Raw genomic sequence first — 26319 nt, forward strand, 5'->3', positions numbered from 1 at the left:
TGCTCGAACGCGTTGATCGGGCCCATGTTGATCCCTTGGCTACTACCGGCCTGTCGTCCGGTCTGAGTGAAGTGCCATCCGGCTACCTCGACTAGCTTGCCGAGCCAAAGCTCTGAGACTAGCCCGGCCATGGCCATGCTTGATGTGCCTGTTGCTGCATCCCATCCGGCCGCCACGACCATCCAAAACACAGCGAGAAGACACCACCACACCAAGTCTGCCACGCCGCACACCCCGGAAAGTGCTTTCTCAGTCCCACGCTTGACCCAAACCTCCAATTGAACAACCTGGTCGGCTGATCGCAAAAACGCGAGCCCCAAGGCCAAGACGTTCCTCTGCCGCCCCCGTCGGTCCATCGCTCTCGGGCTATCCTCCCTTCCCCTGTGAATGGTGGAAAATCCCATGGACAATTCGCCGTCCGTCTTGGTATTCATTGAGGCTCGATTTCCTGGGGATTCTGGAGGCACAGCTAGCTTCAGTTGGTGGATGGACGGTAGGAGAGACTGGATGGACGGAGCAGGGGTTTTCTGTCCGGACGCACAGGAGCGATTGCGACCAAGGCCCTGGACGGAGAAGTACTCCTCACGCACACGCTGTACCGTTGCGGAACTTCTGTTGCATCCAATGTGAGGTGGATGGCAAATTGCTGACTATTTTGGCTGTGAGGGGTCCCCGGTAACATTGAGAGGAGGAGACTTGGGACCAGCAAGGAAGGAAAACACCGACCTGGGGTTTTGATATATCTAGGCCGACCATCTCACCCTCCTCACTTCCAATGTTTCCTCCTCTCCTCGTCGCTCGCCTACAACTCTCCTACACCCCTCACCCCTCTCTCCGCCAACTCATCGGCTTGTAGAGGTCCAACCACCAAAGGGTGTCGTGTCCAATCGACCGAATCTGCTCAGCAGCAACATCAACCCGCCAGAGCCTGGCTTGTTGCAGAGAGAACAACCGTCAAAATGGCGACCATGCAACGTCTTCTCAAGAAGATCGTCAAGAACGATGCTATGCAAACCGATCCCGCCGAGATCTACGGATGGAGAGTGTTTGCCCTCGCCGCCTCCGCCTGTTTCGGTGCCATGTCCTTCGGTTGGGACAGTTCTGTCATCGGTGGTGTCGTTGTCATGAAGCCTTTCATGAAGTAAGTATACCGTATCCATACACAGCGAGCTTGGCGACGGAAAACTGACTTTCATCCAAAGCGACTACGGCTTGGGAGAAGCTTCCAAGGTCGAAACCGCCAACCTTACTGGTAACATCGTCTCCACCCTCCAAGCCGGTTGCTTGGTTGGTGCTCTCATCGCCTCCCCCTTGACCGACAGATACGGCCGCAAGTGGTGTCTCGTCGGTGTCGCTGCTGTCATCCTCGTCGGTGTCGCCATGCAAGCCGCGTCTCTCGGTAAACTCGCTCCTATCTTCGTCGGTCGCTTCATCTCCGGTCTCGGTGTCGGTGCCGCCTCCAGTATCAACCCTCTCTACGTCTCAGAAAACGCGCCCCGTGCTATCCGTGGTCTCCTTACCGGCATGTACCAACTGTTCATCGTCACCGGTGGAATGATTGCTTTCTGGATTAATGTAAGTGATGACTCGGAACCGACACTGTGTCACCCCGAATAGCCTACTAACTTTACCCTAGTACGGTGCCGAAGTCAACCTGTCCGGAAAGACGATGTACGTGTTTCCTTTGGCTATCCAGGGTCTGCCCAGTCTGCTCCTTCTCGTTTGCATGCTCTTCTGCAATGAGTCTCCGAGATGGCTTGCTCGCCAGGACAGATGGGAAGAGTCCAAGAAGGGTCTCTCCGTCCTTCGCAACCTACCCGAAACGCATCCCTACCTCGAGGACGAGTTCCAGGAGATTGTCGACCAGCTTCAGCACGAGAGACAACTCATCGGCGAGGCCACTTTCATGAACTTGCAGAAGGAGATGTGGACCATCAAGGGAAACCGCAACCGTGCCCTCATCTCCATCTTCCTCATGATCTGCCAGCAGATGACCGGTACCAACGCCATCAACACCTACGCCCCGACCATCTTCAAGAATCTCGGTGTCACCGGTCGCTCCACCCCTCTTCTGTCCACCGGTGTCTACGGCATTGTCAAGGTGCTTGCTTGCATTTGCTTCCTGCTCTTCATGGCCGACTCTCTCGGTCGTCGTCGCTCGCTGCTGTGGACCTCCATCGCCCAGGGTATCGCCATGTTCTACATCGGTCTCTACGTCCGTATCTCTCCGCCCGTCGACGGCCAGCCGGTCCCGGGAGCCGGATACATGGCTCTGGTTGCTATCTTCTTGTTCGCCGCCTTCTTCCAATTTGGCTGGGGTCCCGCCTGTTGGATTTACGCATCTGAGATCCCGACTGCTCGTCTCCGTTCTCTGAACGTTGCCCTCGCCGCTGCCACCCAGTGGCTTTTCAACCTCATCGTCGCCCGTACTGTCCCCAACATGCTGGCCACCGTCGGCAACCACGGCTACGGGTAAGTTATGGCCATGAACATCACTTGACACAACCGTGCTAACAAGTCCCCAGAACCTACCTCATCTTCGGCAGCTTCTGTTTCTCCATGTTCTTCTTCGTTTGGTTCTTCGTCCCCGAGACAAAGGGTGTCTCGCTCGAGCACATGGACAAGCTCTTCGGCGTCACCGAGTACGACTCCGACAAGAACCTCGCCGTCGACAACGCCAGCGACCACAAGACCCCCGTCGAGGTCCAGGTCGAGTCCTCCAACAACCCGTACAACCACGTCCGCAAGGAGAGTGCTTAAGCGGGATGTTGTGAACGGGTGTTTTCATGGAGTTGATACGTAATATGAAGAACTGGAAGATGTGTAAGCGAATGCATTTAGATGGAATGATGTGGGAGAGAGCGTAGTTGATGACACCTGCATGTTATTGGCTTTTGATACCTATCTCTAGAGCCTTTGCCACGGCAGGCCTTTGATGACGAAATTGAATTTTTACCAAAACACTGTTTCGAGACCCGTTGCATATGGTGAAGAACGAAAACACATATGGTTCATTGCAATGAATCTCGAGAGAACCCGACGATAGTCATAGAAGATGGCCGTGGTGGCTCCTGCTTTCGGGGTGCAGATTCCTTCGACTTTCTAATACTCTTCATTGTGGCTGGGTTTGAACGGATGAGGACTCACTGAGGTGCGGAAAGATAGTGGGAATCTCAATACGCCTGTGTGGCCTGGTATATTGCATAAACGAAAACAAATGCCATCATGACTTGCCCAGCCAAAAGGTAACGCCAGTGACTCATTGCCGGGGACTGGTTTGCCCCAAATGATCAACCGAAACCTTCGGCTTCATGTTCCCTCCCATGCCTTGTGCCTTTTCCTGTTGCTAAACCGTAGCAACCCCGTCGTGAATGACGACCTCGATGAACGCCTAACATTGCTCTATAACATTATGACAAGAATGTACCCGTTTGATCGTGGCGCATCAGGACCGATGGCTTATTGGCCCCCAGTACCCGCGCCATCAAAGAGAAGAAGAGGCCACTGGCCTACCGGAGCAGCTGTGACGGCCGCCATATCGGCGACACTTGCGGCTTCCGACACCGCACCCGGATCCCTAGAGCCGCCGCCTAATGTGAGGAGGGCGTTAGCGCTGTATCTATCCTGGCTGTCGGCCATGGCGGCTGTCCAGTCGTGCCATGTGTTGCCCTGAGACGCCGATTGCCGCCATAGAAGCTCCGCAGCGGCGGCCGAGCCCGTAGGATCTGACACATGTTGGGTCGCCTGGGAAGCAAAGGCGATCAGAGGATTGGTCTCCGCCGAGTTATCGTCTGCCGCGTTGGTCGCCTGCACTGCAGGCGTGTACGGGTATCCGTTATTTGCCTCGAAGCCAGCCGCGGCCGCCATGTTGTTGTTCGCCGGCTGCTCTGCGTACGCCAATGACGGATACGGTGTGCTTCCGTTCTGGTTTGCTGAGTCGGCATAGAACGCTTTGGCGGCCGTCTCAGCAGCGTTGGCGGCCAGGTTTTGTGTGCCCTGAGACTGGGGGGCCAGCTGAAAAGGTGACGACGAGTCTCCTGGGTCGGGCTTGATCGTCGGGGCAAGTGAAGACTCCTTTTGTTTCGAGTCGTGCTCGATCCAGCTGATGGTTCTCTCGATGATGAGATTGATCTCGTTGCTGATGCCGGCTCCCGTTCCTGGGCGCGGGTTAGTCATGTGCTTCCTTTGATAGAGGGCGTCGGTCTCACCTAGGAGGGAAACTGTGGCATTGATGATTTCCATCCAATCCTTCATGTCTTCGCGAATGCTGGCGATCTGACTGGGTGTCGTTTCGAACCTCCGCTCCCAGTGAGCTACCAGAGTTGTGAAAATAGCTGCGCCGTAGACTGCCATCTGATACCATGTCGTATCCAATGACTTGAGCTTCAGTAGGCTCTTGATGGCCTTCAGCATATGCGCCGCAGTCTCTTCGCAGATACGGGCGTTCTCAAGCTGCATCTTCCGGTCGCTGGTCATGGCCACAGACGGATGCCGTAGGCAAAGACGGAACTCCAGGGCATACATCTGGACGTACAGAGCATACATGCGTCCTTCGTGCTCTGACTGACTGGACAGGTTGAGTTGCAGGTTTTCGGGCAGGTTGTCCTTCCACATCTGGAGTTGCTCCTCCAAGGCATTGACGACGTCGGCGTAGTTTTTCGGGTCGCGCTTCACGCTGTAGATGTTGGAGTACATCTCCATGAAAAGAGGCACAATCTTGAAGCCAGCAAGACCAACATGGTATGTGCAGGGTGTAGTCACCGACGCGTCTACGCCTTCGGGCGTGAGTGCCTCGTCTGCGATGGGTTCTGGAAAATCCACGTCGTATTCCTCGACATTTATCGGCATTGGACGTCCGAGGCGGCCGTTAAGGGTGACATAGACGGTAAGAATAGTCCACCAAGTCCGTTTGCGGATCTCGTTTTCCAGATTGGTCGTCTCGCCAGGAGCCTTGGCCGCGCGGTGCATGTTCAAGTCGATGGCACAGTGGAACGCGAAATTGGTGACCATGGAACCGCAGCCAGGCTTAGGAAAGGCACGGCTGTGAGCAGATATCATGGCCATGGCCTGGACGGCGGCGACGGATTGCGCCGAGGCCAGGTCGTACATCTTGCTCAGAGCAAAGTGGTAGTGCTTGTTGGAAAGCTCGTTGAGCTGAGAACGAGTTTCTTGCTGTTCCCAATTCCTTACGCCGTACTGGAAGTAGATTGTCGCGAAGACCATGTGCACCATGACCAGGTCGGGAACGGACGGCTCGAAGTCGGGCTCGTCGTACATACGAGTCAGCTGGAAGGAGTAGTTAGCATCTGGCAAAAGCGGTCGAAACGTGTCAACTCACAATGTTCATGAATGATGGCTTGTGAAGGACAGGGAGGAAAGGCCAGATCATTAGGAAGTACCATTCGGAGTAGGTGAAGGCATCGCTCCTCGAGGGGAGCTCAATCTGGACTGGCGGGTTGATGTTCATACATGACTGCAGGAAGGACTGCAGAGACTTGTTGTACAAGGGCTGGGAGATCTTTGCGTCTGGGACGGGCTCGTCCATGTCGGGGGCGTCGAATGAGGTGACGTCTATCGTGGTTCCGAGGATGGACAACTGAGTTCCCTTGATGGAGCTGAGGGGTGCGCTGTCGGAGCCAACACCAAGGTGGTTGTGGGCAGGGCGTGATTCAAGGGCGGAGCGAGGAAACGAACGGCCAGCAGCGGGCTTGAAGTTGTAATTCTTGACCCAGACGGATCCTACTTTGGTCCAGGCATCTTTCTCGGCGGGATCCTCGATGGCGTTGCCCATGTGGTCGTAGGTCACACCAGGAGGAGGGTAGGCCATGCCGTAGGGGGACCAGTTCCAAGGCTTGACTTCGGTGCCAGTGTTTTCAAGCAGCTTCTCGAGGTCGCGAATATGGTTGAGCATGTCGGTCTTTTCTCTTTCGAGCTCTTGCATGTATCCTCGTCGTTCGGTTCGGCCGGTGACGCGATCGGTTACGAAGCAGTCGAGGTTCTGGTTGACGCAGTGGGAGCATCCTTCGGGGAGAGCATCGCATCTGATTTTCCTGACCTTTGGCGCAGGATGCCAGTCAGCACAACGAAGGTAGACCTACGTCTGTATCGACCATGTAGACTCACCTTGCATCTGTCGCAAGCCTGGCCGGTCCTCGTGTAGGAAGACAAACGGTTCTTAACAACGGAGGAGAAGTCCTCCTGGCCGCCTTTATCGAGGCGCGGAAGCTTCACCTTGCCAGCAGCGACAGCGGCAGCAGCAGCCGTGTCAGCATCTGTGGTCGCAGGATCGCCAGCCTCCGCCGGTCGCTTGGGAGGGCGACCGGGCATGATCGCCTCAGTGTCGCGAATGTCTGGCAGAAGGAAACAAGCAGATCCTGACGCAGGCGGACGGGGATCGTAGACGTAGACGCAGACTCTCGATGATGTCGCGACGGGGTTTTCCGTTGAGAGATGGAGGTTTCCGCGTTTTTAGGGGAGCTTTTTTTGGTGCTGGGTCCTGCCAAGGGGGTCCGGGGGGTATGTTGGGGGGGACGGGACCTTCAAAGGTGACGGGAGGTGACCTGGACTGGACTGACTGGACGGGGCCACTCCGCGACGGCAGCGGCAGCGGCAGGTACCTTATGGGGGGCAGCCCGGGCCTGCCTTTAGTGGGAGGGCTGACGGGGGGCTGAGGTGACACCCAACTTTAGCGGTGCCTCCAAGCACCCAGCCCAAGGTCCAAAGTCCAAACCTGGGACTCTTCACCTCAATCCCAATGTCCAGTGGTGTCCAGTGGAGTACCAGTCTGTCGGGATGCGGGCAGGCGGCGTGGGGTGCTGCTAGGTAGGTAGGTTTCTGAGGTTCCAGCAGGAATGGAACTGGAATGCAGGTGAGTCGGGACCAAGTCTAGAAGGTCCGGGGCCGCTGAACCTAGCCCGTCCTATGGTTACCTCAGGTCGGTAATGGAGGAATGTGGCACTGGAAGGATGATCTCGACGAAGACGAAGTTGTCGAGAAGGAATGGAAGAATGATGGTCGGGCTGGTGGTACGAATAGTTGGAGGCAGAGACAGTATCAAACTGGACACATTGCGCGAGACAAGACAGAAGTCGCCCCGGTTCCAAGACAATCAAGTCCTTGAGTCCCCGGCGCCGAGGCCTAGACCGTGGATGTCGAGGATTCTGGTCCGAAGCCGGTTAATCTGCTGATGCTGGGGCTGGTGATGGTGTGAAGCGATTGGGTTGTGGTGGTGTGGGTGAATTTTGAGTACCTTACAGGACCGAACCTTCAACTCATCAGACAGATGATGAGAACCAAACAGCATTCAGGCTTGACCGGTGGCCTATCCCACAACCAGACGGGAACGAGATTAGGTGAGCTTGCTCGAGATCCAATGAATCGACGCGATGAAATTCGATGTCGAGGTCGTCAGGGATCGGGGCGTTGGAGGCGTTTTCAAACAAGGTGACCTGAAAAATGAGAGAAAAAAGAACATGTTCCAAGCTGAGGGTTCCAATGTTCTAGCTCCAGGTCAAGGTGTTCCCGATGGCAAACCTCGAAGCAAAGCAAATGCTTCTCTAGCGGGAGGGGCGCTGTGTCAAAGACGGATAGGCCGTCAGAATGCGTAGCCGAGCCCTTGCGTGTGTCTTTGTCTTTGTTGGCGACTACTAGTAGTAAGCGTCAAAGCCGCGAACGTCCCGGCGGTGCTGGTGTCAATACACGGCAATCCCATGAGGTTAGCGACTCATGGAAGCACCTTGACGGTCTTGGTCTTGATCTCCGGATAGAGGAAGACCATGGCTTGCCCCCGGCAACGACAGCGTTGACCTGGGCAGTTTCTTATTCGAGTTCGAACCATGTGCTCGCATGGAAAACGGGCTCGCTTGTATTGACGGACTCATCAACGTCCATCCAATGCGTACCGAACGCCAAGATGTGCCATGACTGCTTGGTTAAGGAAGTCTGTGTGTAGCTTTGGCGAGTCGAGTTGTCAGTCGCTGCCAAGAGGCAGGTACACGACGACGCTCCCTTTGGCCATTGGAGGCTATATCGCGGGGGCCAAACAGTCAATTCAATGTTGGAAACACGGCTTCTGAATATCCCCGAGTGCCGCGTCATTTCAAGGCTGTCGGGCATGGTATAAAGTTCCTGAGAGGTTGATTCGTCTGAACATGTGCCGACTGATCAGCCGTTACCGGCCCTCACGTCTAAAGTAAGTTGATAGGGGAGCACGCGGCAGTGTGAACAAACTCCAACTAGCAAGGTGCGGGAATACCCAATACTCAAGGCAATTGAGCGAGACTCCAATTGAACCGAAAATATCGGAACTCAATCTCGCAGCTTGCCTAATAAGACGAATGCGGAGGCCACCACCAAGCAAGCAGTGGTGGACACTGTCCCCGTGTAGATGACGCGGTGCCATGCAGTGAAATGATAACGACGCGTACCTTCCAAGGCTATTCAATCAAAGGTGAGCAGAAAGTAAGGTAATTCGAGTCCAGAAAATAAGACCGAATGGTGAAGTAAGGCTTCTGAAGCTTCAGCAGGGTTCGGGGTCATCTTAAGCTCTGCGACCCCTCAGCACATTGTTCAACATGCGGGCCGTTGATATCTATTCTGGTGATGAAGCTTCAGTCTCTTCAAAAGTAACGTCCGGTACCCCAGGCATGTAGACTAAAAGATGCCTTCCGTTCCGCGTCACGGCCGGGAGCTGGCGGGAAAAGTGGAACCAAATACCGAATGTGAGTGAGGTGGGCCTGTGACGTGGTCTGGAACCCCGCCATGAAAGTGCCCCTCCAAGCACCGTTTATCGCCGATAACATTTTTGGCAGCAAGACCTGGAACTGAACTGAACTGAACATTGGATGCTTGCACCTTCCCTGCGAAATTCAATTCTACTTTTTGTTTTTTTTTTCCTACCGACCCCGCGATAGTTTCGTCTTCCAACAACCTCCTTACCACAACCCAACATTCTGTCCTTTGCGAGCTAACCTTCCGATTCTTCTTCGTTCGTTCGACTCTTCTTGCATCTGCCAAAATGTCTCTCATTGAAACCATTCCCATCGACCACGTGCCCGCCGACCATGCCGTACACGTTGCCTTCTTCAAGGACGTCCAGAATGCCGCCTTCCTCCACTCCCAGCTGTTAGCTCGCAATGCAGACTTCGAGTATGCCTTGATTGACGCATCTGTGGTACGCACAATCTTCTTGCGAAAGCAGACTTACCCACGCGTCGCGACGCCGCTGACAACCATACTTTCCAGGCCGTCTCACGAACCCACATCTTCGCTGCAGCCTTCAAGGCCGTAACCGCCAAGGTCGATGGTAGCCTCAAGACTCCCAACGTCCATTCCGAACTCGTCGCCTCTCTCAGCTCCGCCAACAACGTACGCCTCACCTCTTTGGCATCTTGGTGTTGATTTGATACCCATCTCTGACAATGTGCAGATCGCAGAGGCCTACCGTCGGTACGGCATTAGCCCCTCGAGCAAAGACGTCATCGCCGTCAAGATCGTCTCCCCCACCCCCGCCGGACCCAAGTCCGCCGAAGAAGTCGAGAAGCACCTCAAGGAACACTTCCAGGGTACACCCGTTCCCTTCACCGACGAGTCCATTGCCACATCCACCGACTGGGCCAAGGTCCGCAAGTACTACAAGCTCAATGGTCTCGCTTGGCTCGACGGCATCAAGGACGAGGCACAACACAAGGAGGAGCTCGAAAGCCTTGTGCTGGGAGCCATGGCCTTGCGTACCGCCTAAACATACTCTTCAGCTCCGTCGCATGCTGCCATAATATGCTCATGGCCCGACGCTGAACAAGGTGCGAGCTCGTAAGTCGTCATCATTGCTCTACATGAAACTTTCCCTAACATATTACCAGGCGCCAACTCCTCGCAGAAAACACCGGCTACCTAAAGGGATATCCCGATCACGCCCCTGATCCGCCTCACAAGCTCACTCCACATTGCATCACGTCCACTTCGCGTCCGCTGCACCGCATCGCGGTTCTCGTGCGCCCTCCTCAGAAGATACTTCATACACTCACCCGTCGATCCCCAGACGAGGTATTTGTATGCTTCTACTGCCTGCGCCTTCGTATCATTGCCGTCCGACTTCTTCAACACCAACTCGCAACTGACTTCATCTGCCATCCCCTGGAGCTGAGCAAACGCAATGTCAATCTTAGCCTCGCCCGCATCACAGATGGCCCTCGCCATTCTGACCGACTCCGCATTATGTGATGCTAGGACCAAGCTTACGGGCGGCATCTGCGAGTCTCCCTTCAACACATCGCCCCATTGTTTCCTGAGCAAGCTTTCCGCAATGCCGTCATATGCGGCGTCGGTGTCAGACTTGGTGTCGTGGATGAGATGTCTTGGGTCGGAGCCGATGTAAGCGCCGCGCACCAGCTTCACGCCGAGGGTGAAACCCTCATCGCGAGCGACGTCTAGATGGCGCTGGAGTGTCTGTGGCGTGGACTTGAGGTATGCCTGGTACGTGCCGTAGATGACGGCCTTCCCGGGCTGCTTGTTATACTTGCGCATGTAATCGATTGTCCAGTCGTCAATCCCGGGCTGAAGGGTAGTCTGCTCGGCATCGAAAAGCAAGCGGACACCTCGCACTGCGGCGAAGGAGCAGATGGCATCGATGGCATTGGTCAGTGCTTCTGATGGAGGGAGGCGTTCGGAGAGGGTGTAAAGTGCCTGACGGCCTGCGCCTGTGAATCTGCGATAGTGTTAGATGGTAGAGAATACACGAAGAAGAGGAAGAAGGGACTCACTTGAGTGCGACGAAATCCCCAGGCTGTGCAAGCTTGACTGTTTCCATCGTGCCATGAGCCCAAGGGTTGATTTCAATTCGGATGCACTCCTCCGCCGTCTTGCCCTCCCCACATGAGGCCAAGTCCTTGGTTTGCGCGTCGCTGAGAACCACCTCTTTAGCATATCCTAAAATGACACCCGTAAAGCCGATACTCTTCAGGTTTGCAATGGTCTGTCCGACCTCGGCTGGGTTCTCTCCGGCGCAGAATTGGGCGTAGAAAGTGTGCTTTAAGAAAACCCGCAACACCGGGTTCTTGTCGGGGTTGAGCAGCGGATTCGTGGTATTTGCGAGAACCGACATTATCCACAGCGAAGGCGAGAGTAGTACGGGTGATGACGATACTGTAGTCGTAAGGAGAGAACGGAGGATCATATGTAGAGGCAGCACGCTGAGAGGTGCCGGAGCCGGTGGTGCTGATGACGAGGGCTCCAGAGCAGCTGACGTGCTTGAGACCAACATCTGCTCGTTCGAAGACGGCCTTTTGGCGGAAGAATGGATATGCCTTTTCGTCGCCATCTGAAAGGTTTGGTATGAACGCCTGCTGGGTGATGTTGCGAATAGTGGCGGGATGACGTTCACTCTCCTCCCAGCAACGACGCGCTCTTGTAAGATGGACGCGTAGACAGCTGACCTGGGTGCACCCGGTAGACCAAGTCTGTGCAGAGACCGAGCCATTTGGCTGTTATTTCATGTAAGACACAACAGTACACTGCGGGGGAAGGAGGGAGACAACGCCACAGTGAAAGGTCTAGTAATGATGACGACAATATACGATAGTCGAGCACTTGGGCAAGTACTACGTAAATATATCAGGGCCTCGTAGTTTCTGGGAAAACGGGGAGCTATTATATCCCACGATGCCACTACCTCCTTCCTCCTTTATCTCTTGGCCATTGCGGCCGATCCGTCAGTCCAGTCCGTCCAAGATCAGGTACTCGACCCACGGACCAGACTCAGACAAACATTACACACGCACCCTTGACCTCACTTCTCGCCTTCCTGATGGATGTGAACCGAGCCGTTATCTGCGCAGGAGCAAACGAGTGGTGTACATGGTATTCCTGCGCGCGAGAGAGCGCCTAGCAAGTTCCCGCCCAGCCCGAGTGCGGCGCCGCTTATCTTTGGCGGATTGACCATCACGTGGACCGTCTGTGGCCATTGGCGGGGAGAGGGAGGCCGATGTAAGCCGCATGCGGAAGCGGCGCGATCGGATCGGATGGACCCTGAATGGCGCACGGATTGGCGAATGAAGGAGGTGCTGGTGAGGTGAGAGGTGATGGGATCGGCGGAGGACTGGGAGTGCCACCTTGGAGTTCACGTGGTGTTTGGGTCAGGTGCTGTCATGGGCCGGCGGACCCTGGAATGAAGAAAGTGATGGACATTTGTGGCTGTATTCATGAGGCTGGCTAGCAAGCTCGGTTCCTACGCTGTGATTCCCTGGTCATTGAGACAGAGAGGGCCATCTCAACCCCGAATGCCGTATTGCTCTGCCCACAACCTTGTTCCGACCTTTGAATACACCTTCCGGTTGTGACAAGATCCCACCCACCCTCGTGAGCCTCAGATCTGTCAAAGAATCTCACCTTCGCCCGTCTTCGATGTCAGATCGCCGCGCTCATCCGCATCTCCCTGCCATCATCCGCGTTGGGAGGCGTCGTTTATAGGTGTCCTTGATATCGGCAGGCCCGTCTCTTTTCCCGTCCTTCCATAGGATGCGTCTCCGCACTTCGTATGGGCATACTTGGATCCGACGAACATATCTCTAGATGGTGTTTGACTTAAATCGGGAGTCTCTGCCGGAAGTTAAACCTTCCCCAACTCGTACTTCCCGATAAGCCCACCAGTGTCGCCTCTCTCGCCATGGTCGTGGACAGTTCATCATCTTTGAAGAAAATGCCACTTGAGGCATCCTGGCGAAGCAGCGCTGCCAGTGACCACTGACCCGGCTAGGTGATACAAGCCAACGTGTGGCAGATGTCCTGACGCCTCAGCTGGGCGTGGGACCATCTCGAGTAACATGAAGTTCTGCTCTCAGCCTCCGTCGAGGCCGGCCTGTTCAGCCGGGCGGTTCAAGGAGTCCTTTGCAACTGGCGAGAAGGGAGACATGTCCCTCGCCAGTAGCTGCCGCAGATCATGACATGACTGACCAGTCCTTCATGATTCCGTGCGTTGAGGCCGACCTGTTGACACCGAATCCCTTGCTGAAAATAACAGTCTCGTCAAGGACGCAGTTGGTCTAAGCTTGCGGCTGCTCCAGGATCTTGGCCGTCTTCCCTGATCCGAAGCGTTTGCGGAAAAATTCGACGTATCCGATGGGGCGACCGCGAGCAAAGCCAACAATATCTTGCATTCCGCCGTACACCAGTCCAAAGAGCAGTCCGTATCGGGCCGTGCGGGCAGCGGTGGGAAGAGAAAAGCGGTCTGTACGGGAACCGATGTCAGACAAATAGTTCACAGGGCTGAGCTTAAAGATTGCTGTATGTCACTTACTGACGAGACTGAAACTGCCAGCAACGGTCAAACTTGCCAGGACGGTACTGATGAGATCGGTGCTGCCACGATATCTGTCGACGGTGCTCTCAAGGCCGAATGCCATCAGGGTCCAAAAGCTCAACCTGGCACCCATACGAAGACCTTCGCGAAGGCTACCGTACATGGTGTGGTAGTTCTTGCTCTTGTGGTAGAGGTACCATCCGGTGGTGGTGGTGGGCATCTTGTGTGCGTGTTCGGCGCGGAAGCGCAGCTGAGCAGTTTGACCTCCTTGGGCAATACCGAGCGCCATTCCGATACCGAACCCAGTCAATCCGGCAAGAGGTATCCGAGCTGGCGTCGGTATGGAAAGGCGGGACTCGGCTGGCTTCATGTTGAAGTGCTCAGCCATGGTCTGTCGGCGTTCGGCCATGGTGGGCATTCGTGGGTTGCAAGTGAGGGCTGAATCGTCGGGTAGGGTCGATCGTCTCGGTTCTCGCTGGAGGGTATCCGTCTGGGAGTTCTCGAGGTTGTTTAGGAGTGGTTGGCAGGTTTGTCGCGATTGAGTATAAGGTGACAATGACGATGCGAAATGAAGCTCTGGCTCGGGCGCAAAACAAATCGGCCCCGGGAGGAGCTTGGACCCGCCGCAACTCGGAGAAGGCACCCCGGAACCTACACACTGAACAGCTCAACACGCAGTCACGTGGTCGCGCATCCTTCCCCTCAAGATTGCCCCGCGTCGGCCCGCAGCTGCCATCCAGCTTCGCGCTTGCCTGCAGAGGTTGCCATCGCTTGAATCCAACTCTTCCAAACATTTTCGTTGCTTCACTTCCGACGACAACGCCCACACCTGCAGACGCCAGTCAATCCGTTTTACCTTTCATTTTGCACCCATCGCAACAGAAAAACGAGCTTTGGAAAGCGGGGTTCTTTTAGAGATCACAAAAGATTTACCTTCGAAAATGGTATGGGCGACTAGCTCATTCCTCCCACACCGAGGCTGACCCTCGTCTAGGAAATCGACGACACCTTCTACTCGATACGCTTCAAGTACGGAGTCCATACCATCTTGATGTTCATCGACAGCCAGCAGAAATTCTCCGAAATAACCACCTCGCTGCTCGACGTTCTCCGCGACCGATTTCCCGACGGCCTCGCCATCAAACAAGGGTCACCCGAGACAACCGATATCCCCGAAGGCGATGTCGAGCTTGCCTACGCCTTGCCCGTGAACGCGAACGATTTGTCACAAGGATGGAAGAACATCAAGGTCAAGAGCAGCGACACACCTATCGGAAAGGGGCTGCGGGATGGCTGCCCTGTCGCATTCTCCTTCGACCTGGATGAGCCCGAATTCCTGGTCGAGATCCCGAGTCTGGACGATGATGTGGAGGAAGAGGAGGCCATGGGATCTGATGAATGATTGAATATCGAGTTCGGCATTTGTGCACGGCGTTGGGGAACCGGAGGTACCGGCATGACACACTGCATACCCAAAGTTGGCAGCTAGTAGAAGATGATTCACGATATCACTCTGGCTGCGTCTCACGAGTATCAACGACATGGTGAAACTAAAAGCTTGCAGGCTACGGTGCGTGCCTTGCGCAAGATCATATTATTTTACTGAGTTCACAGTCGTGTTCCCGGCGATCCACCAGCTGCCACGCACTCGATTTCGACATCGGTCCCGAAAGGAAGTTCTCGAACTCCAACACATGTTCTCGCCTGCGTGTGAATCACGTTGTCAGCTACAGCTCTGCGGAACTAAGATCAACATCGGGATGTCAGCACTGACCGGTTTCACGTCTCCTGGAAAGAACTCGATATACGTCTCGTTCACTGCCGGAAAGTCCTTGAGACTCGTAAGGAAGATGTTGACCTTGACCGCATTCGTGAGGTCTGTTCCTGCTGCCTCTAAGACTGCGTTGAGGTTGAGCATGATTCGTTTCTGATAAGGACATTTGTGAGTGATCAAGAACCCCAACGTGTTTGTGCATTCACTAACCGTTCTTTCCTGAATAGAGCCTTCAACCAGGACTCCTGTCGACGGATCAACGCCAATCTGCCCAGAGCAGAAGATAAATCCATTGATTGATATGGCCTGAGACAGGAACGGGAGCGGCGCTGGCGCCTTTGAAGAAAGGACAGGCTTGCCCAACATTATTCTTATCTTGTGTGATGAATAGTAAGTAATCAAGTGAATTGAGAAGACAGCAAGCGACGAAGCGTTTCTCGACGCTGGAGAAGATAGTAAGATGCCTTTTATGACATCCTAGGACTTCTTATAGGCGGATTTTTTATCGAGTTCACCTCTCTATGAATATCTCAACACGTTGATGCCGGACTTCAATTCAGACGAAAGAGCGATGTAAGTTTAGTCAACCCGTTGTTAGTCAATTTCTGTGGAGATCATGCTGTGATATCTTGTTCTAAATGTGTACTCGTTGGGTATGGCGAGATATCTATGACCAGATTATAAGGGTGGCTGCATTGTATTGCGCGGCGTATTGCATTTGATGCCGTGATATCGGTGGTATCTGTCTTATTGGCCGTCCGAGTGGGAGGCCGATCATCGGGCGGAAGTTGAGTGAGATCGGAGTTCAGTTGCGGGGTTCACTTCCGCGGTGTTAGTCAATCGGGTGTTAGTCAACTTGCTTTGAGCGCGCCCTACGAAGCCACCTTGGCACGCAGGTGGATTGTCATCGCTGATATCACCGGTGCATGCCCAAAACGACCATCCGGGTCGAGAACTTGTTATCGCCATTTCGTTTTGTCATTGAGCGGTCTTCCCGTCCTGCGCGAGGATGCCGACCGATGCAGAGATAAGAAGTCGGGGAAAGGGAGTCTACGGTGGGCGGCATCATGTGTCACTCACGCCAAAGTTGCATTAAAAGCCCTGTCGATTCCCCTCAGCAAACACCCCGACGAAACTGCATCGACGCCTCTCAGATCACGGCACGAATATGTCTCAACGAACCGGCAAGGAAATGCTTCTCAGCATTGAGGATGTCAAACAGGCGGCATCGATGAAGCTTTCATCGACTGCGAGAGGTGAGGGTTTCTCATGAGAACGTCGAATCAAAACCTGTCTCCTAACAGCACGACCACCAGAATTCTATGATGCGGGTTCGACGGGTCAGATCACCGTGAAGGAGAATACCACAGCCTACTCCAAGTACCGAGTGCTTCCCCGCGTCCTCGTCGATGTGTCCAGCGTCGATACTGGCGTCACGTTGTTCGGTCAGAAGATTGACTTCCCGCTATGCGTCTCACCCGCAGGAGTTCAAGCCATGGCCCATCCTGACGGTGAGCTGGCAACGAGCAGGGCGTGCGCCAAACGCAAGGTGCACATGGGTGTCTCCTCGTTTGCGAACCATTCCGTTGAGGAGATAAGAGACGCCGGTCTCCAGGCTGGACCCATTCAACACGTAATGCAGCTTTACACGATGAAGGATCGGGAGTCTCAACTTCGCATCATCCGGCGGGCGGAGAAGGCAGGCTGTGTGGCCATCTTCCTCACGGCCGATAGCCCTGTACTGGGTGTCCGCTACAACGAACCTCGCAACGAGTTTCGGATTCCCGAGGGACTTTCACTGCCCATGTTCGAGCGGACGTCGGAGACCATCCGAGCCACGACGCATGAGGGTGGGTTTGATGCCATCAACTCCAGCTCTCACTCTTGGGCCAAGGAGATTCCCTGGCTGAAGAGCGTCACGCAAATGCAGATCTGGATCAAGGGTGTTCTGACACCAGAAGACGTGGAGCTCGCTGTTCAATACAGGTGCGATGGAGTCATTGTCAGCAACCACGGCGGAAGACAACTTGACGAAACTCCGGCTACGATCGATGTGCTGCCGCACTGTGTCAAGGCTGCCAAGGGTAGGATTCCGGTTCACATTGACGGTGGCATCCGCAGCGGAACCGACATCTTCAAAGCAGTGGCTTTGGGCGCCGACTGTGTCTGGATCGGACGGCCAGTGATCTGGGGACTCGCGGTATGTACATATATCCGACCGTCTAATCCTATCGAGATGTGGCTGATAATTCCTCTCAAAACTAGTGCGATGGTGAAGCAGGAGTCACTAAAGTCTTGGACATCATGTATGCCGAGTTCAAGAGATGCATGCAGTTGTGTGGGTGTACCTCGATTGCCGACATCACCCCAGCGTCGCTGGGTGTTGTAAGGAAGCATGGTCCGCTTGCCAGGCTCTAGAACTCGGGTCTTACTAGAGGCGAGCGAGCTCATCCTAACGTCACATATACTGGTGTAGTTCAAAGTAGACAATATCAGGCGCAAATTCTAGCCGGAATCACATTCAAGGAGTGATGAGCCAATGTCTGGTCAATTGACACTGGCACACTTTTGTGAAAGAAATGTCTGGGAGGCGCCGATGGAAAGATTTCCAGTGCCTATTTCATGATTATGTGAGTTCTGCTGGCAAACCTTTGAAGCCGTTGGAAACAATGATGCCCTGACCTTCGCAGGAAAGTCCTTTTCCCTTCATCCTCACCAATCTCAACACGGCAAACTCTCAGGAATCGAGCAATCCCTTGACTATAGAACTCTTGAACATCATCGATCACCAGGGCGGGTAAAATATTCGACCATGCAAGTGAGTCACATTGACTGTTATCTGTCTTATCAATGATCGTACATATTACATGCATAGGGCGCGAATTACACGTATCGCCGTGGAGTAAGGTAACCTTAATAGACACCGCCATTCAATGCTATGTTTATTCATCTCGACTCTACCAGAAAATTATACTGTGACCACTTCCCAGACGTAATTGATTGTTCCAGAATGTCGGAACTCAGAGGCGATCAAAGCCATGATCCCAAGATGTCTACCTTGGTCCAGAAAAGGTGGGTGCGACTCGCCGCCTTTGATGCATAACGCGATGTTAGATATCAGGGTTACTGAGTTCCTCATTAGAACTCGCAACAGGCTGTCACAGCAAGCCTTTCGCAAGCGGCAAACTGCACATATTAGAGACTTAGAGAGTCGGCTTCAGGCTCGAGGCGACTCGGACAACGAGCAAATCGCGCGGCTGGAGCGGGAGAACCGCTCTTTACGGGAACAGCTGATAGCTGCGATCAATAAGTTGAAAACGATACAGAGCTCATTGAATTCGCTGTCGACGGCAATGAATCAGACAGTCTGTGGTGCACAAGCCGCCTCGGGTTCCCCTCCAGACTCTGTAACCCCGCAACACTTGGAGAAAGGACTCCCTGACATGGCTGCGCCGAGCACGACATCATTCAATGAGAAACCCATCTGTGAACATTCAGGGGTGAATTTGAATCAGCCAAATGATGCCTCAAATCTTATGACAGAATCGTCTCAAGAAGGTGTCTTCCTACCTTCCACGAGCGCACCCACATTCGCCTTCAGCAATACTGGAGCCCCTTGCCCTGTCACGGATGCCGAAGAACAATTCTTGGAGTTTGGAAATCAGCCGTATCCTCTCTTGGACAGTCTGTCAGGTGTCTGGTCATATCAGTACCAGATGGGACCGGCCGCGTTCCAGTCTAGGCTGTCGGATGGCTCAAAACTCACCAACTCTTCATTCTCCGATCATATGAGAATGATGCAGCCCCTTATTAGAAGAATATGGAGCACTTTGAACTCCAAGACATTGACAGACAGCACTCTGTACGTGGTTGTTCTGCAAGCCCCTTCACAGTCGAAGATCCAAAGCTTACTAGGAAACAGTGATAGACTACGTGATTCTACAAAGGTGATGCTGTCATTCTTCAATAGTACCAGTCGACCTTTAGCTTTGAGTTGGTACAATGCGACCAACTACTCGAGAAACATTGCCGACATCGCCCTGTGGCAGATGAGTCATTCTCGCGAAGCATACATGCGTCTTCACGCTTCATATCGCCCATCAGCGTTGCAGATGTCGGAGAAGTACCCGAGTGTGATCGACTGGTGCCCGTTTCCCACGATCAGGGATGCCTTGATCCTCTTCCACTCGGCAAACCCGTACCTGGATCAAATCATATGCGACGTTGCAACCTCATACGTCGTCGAGGTTGAGTGCTCTGATTTGTTCGCCCACGGCAAAGGCCGCGGTTACATCAGGATCTGGGACTTGATCTGTGCCATGGAAAGTCTGGTGGATCTCGAGCAAGACGACGGCAGTCATAAGAGACAGGGAGATATTCCCACCATGGGAAGTCGGCCACCACTGGTATCGGAGGAGGCGGTTGTGACAATGCTTCCAGCCCCGAGCCTCGAAGACTTGTTCACAGCCAGCTATGCAGAAACGGCCTTTCGCATGCTGGGTTTGAATGATGGGGTGCCACGCTTCAAGCTTGACCCGGAGATATTCAGACAGTATCCGGAATTCTACGACCCAAACGCCAATCTGATGCCATTGGGTACGGCAATCAGACCGTCCAGGCAGATCAAGATACCTCCTCCGAATCCTCCTGACGTCGCATCGTTGGTGGTTTACCGTCACTGTGCCAACTGGTGTATCGATACCTTTTGCAGTGGGGAGACCGCGATTGGTAGTGTGCCATCATTGCATGGAAATCCGGGCTATCTTGTTCCTCCCATCTAGCTTCAGTTTGCGAATGAGATATTTTCAGTCCCTGGCAGGACTGATGCTGTATTCTGTTTGTGGAAGAGTTCTTGCCAGGCTCTCTATTGAGACATGTATTGCGATACTCCAGCAGTAGTGATCGTGAACAAGGAGTTTCAGCACTTCTGCCTGTCTACCTCTGAGTACATAATGGGTTAATGAGTTCTTCAGCTACAAGCCACCGGGTGGCGTGACCTAGAGACCATGATGATGACTTCCTGAGACACTAGGTAAAGTAAGCAGAGCGAGCCGATATGCCAGGATACAGCAGACGAAGCCTGAAAAGCATCAGTCTGGTCAGAATATTCTGTGAAAAAGTTCGCGATTGAAGAGCAAGCTGCGCAAGCCAGGCCGGACTACAAAATGCTGTCAGGTCCTCAAAAGGTCAAACTAAAAGCTTTCAGACTTATTTAAAATCAAAAGAAGCCATGTTACAATATTACAGCCGCATCCATGAGCTCAAGTGAGCCAGACTAAGACTCGATCTGAGTCTAAATGAAAGCAGCTCGACACAGTGTCGAGACAAGTGACGTCGGTGGTCTGGACCGCGATCGCTGGGAAGACGAGGCGAGCAGGGGCCTGTTCGTACCCACTATAGCACCCCAGACACAGTGAGATCATGGCGCGTAACTCACTGTGCCCATTGGACCCCTTTTCCAGACCTGTCAATGTCAGGTTATCACCCCGGCAAGAAATTGCGACGAAGGCTTGAACTTTTTTCTCTTCTTCTCCTTTCTCTCAAAACAACACTCAACACCCAAAGAACCACGAAAAGGAGGGACCGTCACAACCACAGCCGCAGAGTCGCCGCCGACCTCTGCTGATGCTGCCAGCCACATGTCCCTCGTGGCCATCCTCCGCCATGGCCTCCGCCTACTCATCCCGCTGGCGGTAGTCTCGACCTTTTACCTCTACCTCTACCCCGTCTTCCTCGGCTGCGCGTTCCCAGTCGTTCCCAGCAACGGCAGCGACACTCCGAATAGCGTCGAACCTGGCGGCAATGCTGCTTTCCTCGAGGCTGCGCGGCAGCATCTCCCTTTGCCGATCCCCCTCCAAACGATCGGCGCGCGCCCTGCCCCGTTCCGCCTGCTCGCACTTGGCGATCCCCAGCTCGAGGGCGATACCTCCATTCGAAAGCACGGCGGTCCGTTGTTTCCTCACGCGAGGAGTTTCTGGTCACAAATAACCTTCAAGGCCGAAAACTCGCTGCGACAGCGTATTCGCCAATCTCTCCACGACGTGATCGACATCTTTTTCGAGGACGTCTTCAACGAGCTCGAGTCGGTTCGCAAGCGGATAGACCTGTTTGGCAACGACTTCTACCTCGCCCACATATACCGAACAGTAAACTGGTGGACCAAGCCTACACACGTCACTGTGCTTGGTGACCTTCTGGGTAGCCAATGGATTGGCACTGAAGAGTTCCGCCGTCGTGGCCGCCGGTACTGGGACCGCGTTATGCGAGGCACCGAGCGCGTCCCGGACGAAGCCGCCGTCTACCCGTCTATGGAGTATGAGCTTACGGACTATCTGTCGACAACCGGGGAGCCATCCCCGGTCTGGTCGCGCCGTGTCATCAACGTTGCTGGCAATCACGATATAGGATATGCTGGTGACATCAACCAGGACCGATTCGGACGCTTCGAGCGCCTCTTTGGCAAAGCTAATTACGAGCTTCGCTTCGAACTGCCCGTCGAAGATCCTGCAGTCAATGCTACTCTTGTAGATGACGAGAAGAACCCCGAGTCTGACCGCCTTCCTCCCGAGATACGCATCATCGTCTTGAACGACATGAACCTGGACACCCCGGCCAAGGATACATCCCTGCAGGATGCTACCTACGCCTTCATCAACTCGGTTATCGAGACTTCGTCAGCTGTCGAATACAATGGCCACTTCACTGTTGTGCTCACCCACATCCCGCTGTACAAGCCCGAGGGCGTCTGCGTGGATTCGCCTTTTTTCGATTTCCACGGCGAGCACGACGGCGGCGGCGTCAAGGAGCAGAATCTCCTCTCCTACGATGCTAGCAAGGGATTCCTAGAAGGCATCTTTGGCATGAGCGGTAACACGGAGGCACCCGGTAACGGTAAAGGTCGCCGAGGCGTGATCCTCAACGGGCATGATCACGAGGGTTGTGATACGTTCCACTACATCAATCAGACGGACGGCGACCTTGGCGACAGGAAGTGGCAGGTCGAACGATGGCCGACTGCCAAGGGCCGGGGAGCTGTCGGTGCTCCTGGTGCTCCGGGATTGAGAGAGATCACGGTCAGGAGCATGATGGGCGACTTCGGCGGCAACGCGGGCTTGCTCAGCGCTTGGTTTGACGAGGCGACCTGGAGTTGGCAGTTTGAATACGCAACATGCGCCTTGGGGACGCAGCACTTTTGGTGGTTCGCACACATTTTGGATCTCGTGGCGATCGTTGGCATCATCGCCTATATTGTCCTCTCCGTCATGGAGGCAAACAAACTGCCAGCGAACACAAAGCTGAACGGGGCGATGAAAACGAACGGAAGTGTTCCGAATGGAGCTGTACCCTCCAACGGAGCAGCGAAGAAACCGACAGAGAACGGGGAGGTCAAATCATCATAGTCATTTGTGTTGCTCAAATACCCGGCAGGGCAACGCCTGTCTCAGTTTTTAGTAAAGCACTTCATTTCGTCACATTGTTCACACACGCGCTGCAATGTTTCTCTCGGCCATTGATCGCAAACTGCATTCTTCCAGGTTGTGGTGACAAACCCATGCGATCATCAGCAACTCCCGGAGTTCTACATTCGTAAGCGTACCTGCTTCCACGGCCTCCTGTGTTCCGTCGCAATTGTAAAAATACCTACCTCCCCGGCCCCTTCATCGGTAGGCGAGCTGCCCCTCATCTTGTGCTTCAGGATCTCGCCGCAGCAAGGCGACACTGCAGTCATCGTGACATCCCCCAGCCCCAGCCTGATGCATTCTACGCCGGACATCTCGCCGCTGGGGACGCAAGAAAGACATCTGTATTGTGGCTGGCAATCAGTTGCGATGGGTTACCGTACTCTTTAACGTTTCTCAAATCTTCCGGCGTGCCTGAGCGGCCGCGACTGGTCTTACATCTCTCTACCTTACCGGCCATGTGCTCCCGTACGACGGCGCCCGTCAGAATTGGTGACTCCTACGCCACGACCGGTAAGCCTCCGCCGCCGGCAATGTGCAATATCACACCATACCGGCCTGGACATGAGTTTACTTCATGGATCTGGGCCCGGCTAAACGCGTCTTCTGTCACGTCGCACGAGCTCTTCTACGGTACGAGTTGTTGCGGAAAGAAACATGAGGAGCTTCTGTGCCTCCCCTGACGCAGACCGCCGGTCTCTCGGTATACCGGGAAGAGCTTGCGTCTATGAGTCGTCTGCCTAGGGCAGCTGTCATGGCGACCTACCCCGCCGCCATGTGTTTGTCGACTGCATTGTGCGACGGTACTACACCGCCGCGCGGCCCAGGGCAGGAAAGACTATTGCCGATTTCCAACGTCAGCTGTCGGTCCTGACATGTTCCGGGCGGTGCGGGGGCATTGCTGATGTTGATATCACCAACTCGTCAAGTTTCGGTCACGCGAGGCTGGGTCAGGGCTTTCCATCTGCCGGTGGCCGGTTGCTAGCTGGAAGCAAACATGAGGCAGGTGATGCGGCGGTGAGAGCTGAGTGAAGACGTTTGGGAAGCTGTTCAACCTCGGTGAGAGGTTATGTTGGCTGGAGGACAGCATTGGACTGTCGGTTTCGAGATATAAAAGACCAACGATCCTTCGGTGTTGGTGTTTTAACCATCAAGCCAGAGATCAAACACCTACCAACACTGCAGACCACCTCATAGTTCAAGAACACATCCATATTCACTTCTCCATTCCCAGACCAAACTCAAGATCACCAATATGCAACTCCTTTACATCACAGTCTTCACCTTCCTCGCCTGCTACGGCATGGCTGCGCCCACTCAGAAGGCTGATGCGCAGAAGGCTGACACAACCAACGAGGTAGACCCCTTGATTGCCGCTGGCAAGGAGCTCCCCTTGGACCTAGACTGGAAGTTCTGCACCATCACATGCGACTGCGCACGCCTGGCGGACGAAGACTTCGAAACGTAAGTTGACTCCCTCACACTCGAGAGGTGCACCTTGACATGACTGACACTGGGTTCAGACGATTTCAGTGCCTCACAAACCCGAATTGCGAGGAGTGTGAACGCAGGGGTATGCTTCCTCCTCGCAACTAGAGGGCACTGAGCGTGGGAAACAGAGGATCAGGAGCTGGAGGGATAGGGGCGGCGGAACTTGATCGGAAGGGCTGGAGCAATCAAGAAACGAGTAGACATCGTGATCGGTGGAAAGATACCAAAGCAAAGTACGAGGGTTTAAGCGTTGAGGAGAGGGAATCATGACTGTTCATGACGGGCGGCGGGTCTGTTTGATATGTAATAGCCAATTGTAGGCAACATACACTCGTTAACAAGCACGAAACGTACCAAGTGCGGAGACTCAATATCTTCACATAGATACACCAAGCTAGCTAGACCATGCTCCTTCTCCCATGGTCGCCCAGAGGTAGGGTAGTATACAGAGATTCATACATACGCAGACCCACGCGTCGTCAAGTCTATATGCAAGTTGCGGCGCCTCCCCATCGCCGAAACCCGTCCCGATAATACAAGTACAAGTAATTTTGATAAGAGGAGAGAAAAAAGTTGTCGTAGGAGTAGTAACGCGCACGTTCTGTGCTGATTAACCGCGTCAGGGAGCCTTTCCCTCTTTTTTTTACTGCTTCTTGTTGGGGTCGTCACCCTTGACGAACCAGCCGCCGAAGGAGCCCATCATGCTCTGCATGGCCTCCTGCTGCATCTTCTCTTGCATGGCGGCCTCCTCCTTGAGCCACTTCTCGCCGTTCTCGCGAATCTCCTTCTCGAGGAGTTCGTAGTTGCGCTGACCACGCTCACGGGCAATGTCCTGAAGCATCTTGCCCTGAGCCAGGGCCTCGTGGGGGTTCATCTCGCCGTCGGGTGAGACCATGAGACTCATGTTGGAGGGCTTCAGGCCGAGCATGCCACCCAGAAGGCTCATACCAGAGGGAGCCTTCTTCTTCTTGGCCTCGAGCTGCTTCTGGAAGTCCGCACGCGCAATAGCCTCGCGACGGGCGAATTCGGTGGGAATGTGCTTGCCGTCGAAAGACTTGAGGACCTTGCGGACATCGCCGTATTGCATCGTGTGGATGTACTCGAGGAAGGGAATGAGGCTGACCAGCTCCTTGTCCGTGGAGTCGCCCTTCCACTTGGGAAGAACAATGGCGTTCTCGGGCTGGTGCTGGACGCGCTTCTCGTTGGTGTCGATAATGATGACCTTGGATAGATCACGGTTCAGGTAGGAAAGATCCTGGAATCGAGGTCAGTATAAGTGTCGCGGATGAGATTGAAGACGTTCACGCACCTTGACAAACTCGCCATCTTTGTACTTGGTAGCCTCACGGTACAGGGGCCACATAATGAAGCGGTAGGGGTCCAGCTTTCTGACGAGGGGCTCGCCAATGGCGAACGGCACACTGGTGAAGAGAACCAGCTCGTAGTACTGGCTGAGGTAGCGCAGGAAGTAGTCAACGCCAGGTCGCTTCGCAACTCTCCAACCGTGCTCGCGGGACCACTCGCTGTGAACGAGCAAGTCCTCCAAGCTGATGCAGAGGGTGTAGGGGCGCTCGAAAGACGGGTCGGGATCCGGAAGGAGCTTCTCGAAGGCGGGCTCCTGGTAGTAGCTCATGAAGTCATTCGCTCTCGCCTTTACTCTGTTCCACCAAGCCTCGAATCCCCAGCCGTTGGGCGCATCCTCGGCGTGCCTCTTCTCGTCGATCTGGTCATCCCAGTTGCGGCCGAGATAGATCATACCGGCGACAGAGAAACCCAGGAAGGCGAGGTACATGCGGTTTGCAAGTTGTTGTCTTTTCCTGTCTGTGGACGAGACGTATGCGGAATCGGGGAGCTCTCCACGGCCGCGACCGCCACCCGACGCGACTGCGTCCTCCTCGGCGATAGCAGCAAGGGCGGCCTTGTTGGTGGCCCCGGACATCTCGTACGCGAGAGTCGATGGGATACCTTGCGTCAAGTCGGGCAGAGGACCTGTCGGTTTACTGTCTTCGGGGACTTCGGTCGCATCGGAGGCATTTGACTTGGCTTCGGTCTCGGGGGCTTGGGTTGAAGATTTGGATGGTGATGCTTCCTCTGGTGATGAGGCGGCGGGCTTCTGGCTATCGGTAGACTTGGAGGCCGATGTTGAAGGACCCTTGGGCTTGCTTGCCTTCGCGTATGTTCTGCTCCACGTTGCGGCCGCGAATTGAGATCTCGGAGCTGGTGTTGCGACGGAGCGATACAGCTGCGCCGCAGATGGCTGCAGGCGCGCAATGCGAGCTGCTCTCGACAGCATGACGTTT

At 54.5% G+C, this 26319-nt stretch overlaps 10 protein-coding genes across 10 annotated transcripts; 5 read left to right on the forward strand and 5 right to left on the reverse strand.

Annotated features, from left to right (window-relative positions):
- Positions 1-959: 959 nt before the first annotated feature.
- On the forward strand, positions 960-2760 carry CkaCkLH20_10072 (MFS quinate transporter; the record flags this gene model as incomplete). The annotated part of the gene is made up of 4 exons (XM_038892787.1): positions 960-1141; positions 1203-1575; positions 1637-2472; positions 2526-2760. The coding sequence occupies 4 exons, from the start codon at positions 960-962 to the stop codon at positions 2758-2760; spliced, it is 1626 nt and encodes a 541-aa protein (XP_038742036.1).
- A 699-nt stretch (positions 2761-3459) lies between these two features.
- Positions 3460-6327, reverse strand: CkaCkLH20_10073 (transcription factor; the record flags this gene model as incomplete). Its single annotated transcript, XM_038892788.1, has 4 exons — positions 3460-4157; positions 4209-5286; positions 5339-6055; positions 6124-6327. 4 exons carry the CDS (start codon positions 6325-6327, stop codon positions 3460-3462), a joined length of 2697 nt encoding a protein of 898 aa, XP_038742037.1.
- Positions 6328-9016: 2689 nt separating this feature from the next.
- On the forward strand, positions 9017-9739 carry CkaCkLH20_10074 (uncharacterized protein; the record flags this gene model as incomplete). Its single annotated transcript, XM_038892789.1, has 3 exons — positions 9017-9172; positions 9244-9366; positions 9428-9739. 3 exons carry the CDS (start codon positions 9017-9019, stop codon positions 9737-9739), a joined length of 591 nt encoding a protein of 196 aa, XP_038742038.1.
- Positions 9740-9891: 152 nt separating this feature from the next.
- On the reverse strand, positions 9892-11476 carry CkaCkLH20_10075 (proline oxidase; the record flags this gene model as incomplete). Its single annotated transcript, XM_038892790.1, has 4 exons — positions 9892-10705; positions 10761-11053; positions 11100-11379; positions 11433-11476. The coding sequence occupies 4 exons, from the start codon at positions 11474-11476 to the stop codon at positions 9892-9894; spliced, it is 1431 nt and encodes a 476-aa protein (XP_038742039.1).
- Positions 11477-13037: 1561 nt separating this feature from the next.
- Positions 13038-13712, reverse strand: CkaCkLH20_10076 (uncharacterized protein; the record flags this gene model as incomplete). The annotated part of the gene is made up of 2 exons (XM_038892791.1): positions 13038-13222; positions 13292-13712. The coding sequence occupies 2 exons, from the start codon at positions 13710-13712 to the stop codon at positions 13038-13040; spliced, it is 606 nt and encodes a 201-aa protein (XP_038742040.1).
- A 475-nt stretch (positions 13713-14187) lies between these two features.
- Positions 14188-14696, forward strand: CkaCkLH20_10077 (uncharacterized protein; the record flags this gene model as incomplete). Its single annotated transcript, XM_038892792.1, has 2 exons — positions 14188-14238; positions 14289-14696. 2 exons carry the CDS (start codon positions 14188-14190, stop codon positions 14694-14696), a joined length of 459 nt encoding a protein of 152 aa, XP_038742041.1.
- A 206-nt stretch (positions 14697-14902) lies between these two features.
- CkaCkLH20_10078 (uncharacterized protein) lies at positions 14903-15434 on the reverse strand (the record flags this gene model as incomplete). The annotated part of the gene is made up of 3 exons (XM_038892793.1): positions 14903-14998; positions 15069-15221; positions 15279-15434. The coding sequence occupies 3 exons, from the start codon at positions 15432-15434 to the stop codon at positions 14903-14905; spliced, it is 405 nt and encodes a 134-aa protein (XP_038742042.1).
- An 802-nt stretch (positions 15435-16236) lies between these two features.
- Positions 16237-22468, forward strand: CkaCkLH20_10079 (uncharacterized protein; the record flags this gene model as incomplete). Its single annotated transcript, XM_038892794.1, has 5 exons — positions 16237-16324; positions 16385-17268; positions 17334-17406; positions 19056-19664; positions 20673-22468. The coding sequence occupies 5 exons, from the start codon at positions 16237-16239 to the stop codon at positions 22466-22468; spliced, it is 3450 nt and encodes a 1149-aa protein (XP_038742043.1).
- A 1315-nt stretch (positions 22469-23783) lies between these two features.
- CkaCkLH20_10080 (uncharacterized protein) lies at positions 23784-24124 on the forward strand (the record flags this gene model as incomplete). Its single annotated transcript, XM_038892795.1, has 2 exons — positions 23784-23992; positions 24052-24124. The coding sequence occupies 2 exons, from the start codon at positions 23784-23786 to the stop codon at positions 24122-24124; spliced, it is 282 nt and encodes a 93-aa protein (XP_038742044.1).
- Positions 24125-24662: 538 nt separating this feature from the next.
- Positions 24663-26312, reverse strand: CkaCkLH20_10081 (mitochondrial translocase complex component; the record flags this gene model as incomplete). Its single annotated transcript, XM_038892796.1, has 2 exons — positions 24663-25274; positions 25329-26312. 2 exons carry the CDS (start codon positions 26310-26312, stop codon positions 24663-24665), a joined length of 1596 nt encoding a protein of 531 aa, XP_038742045.1.
- Positions 26313-26319: the final 7 nt, after the last annotated feature.

Source organism: Colletotrichum karsti (assembly GCF_011947395.1).
Source record: "Colletotrichum karsti strain CkLH20 chromosome Unknown Scaffold37, whole genome shotgun sequence".
In the NCBI taxonomy this organism is placed as follows: domain Eukaryota; kingdom Fungi; phylum Ascomycota; class Sordariomycetes; order Glomerellales; family Glomerellaceae; genus Colletotrichum; species Colletotrichum karsti.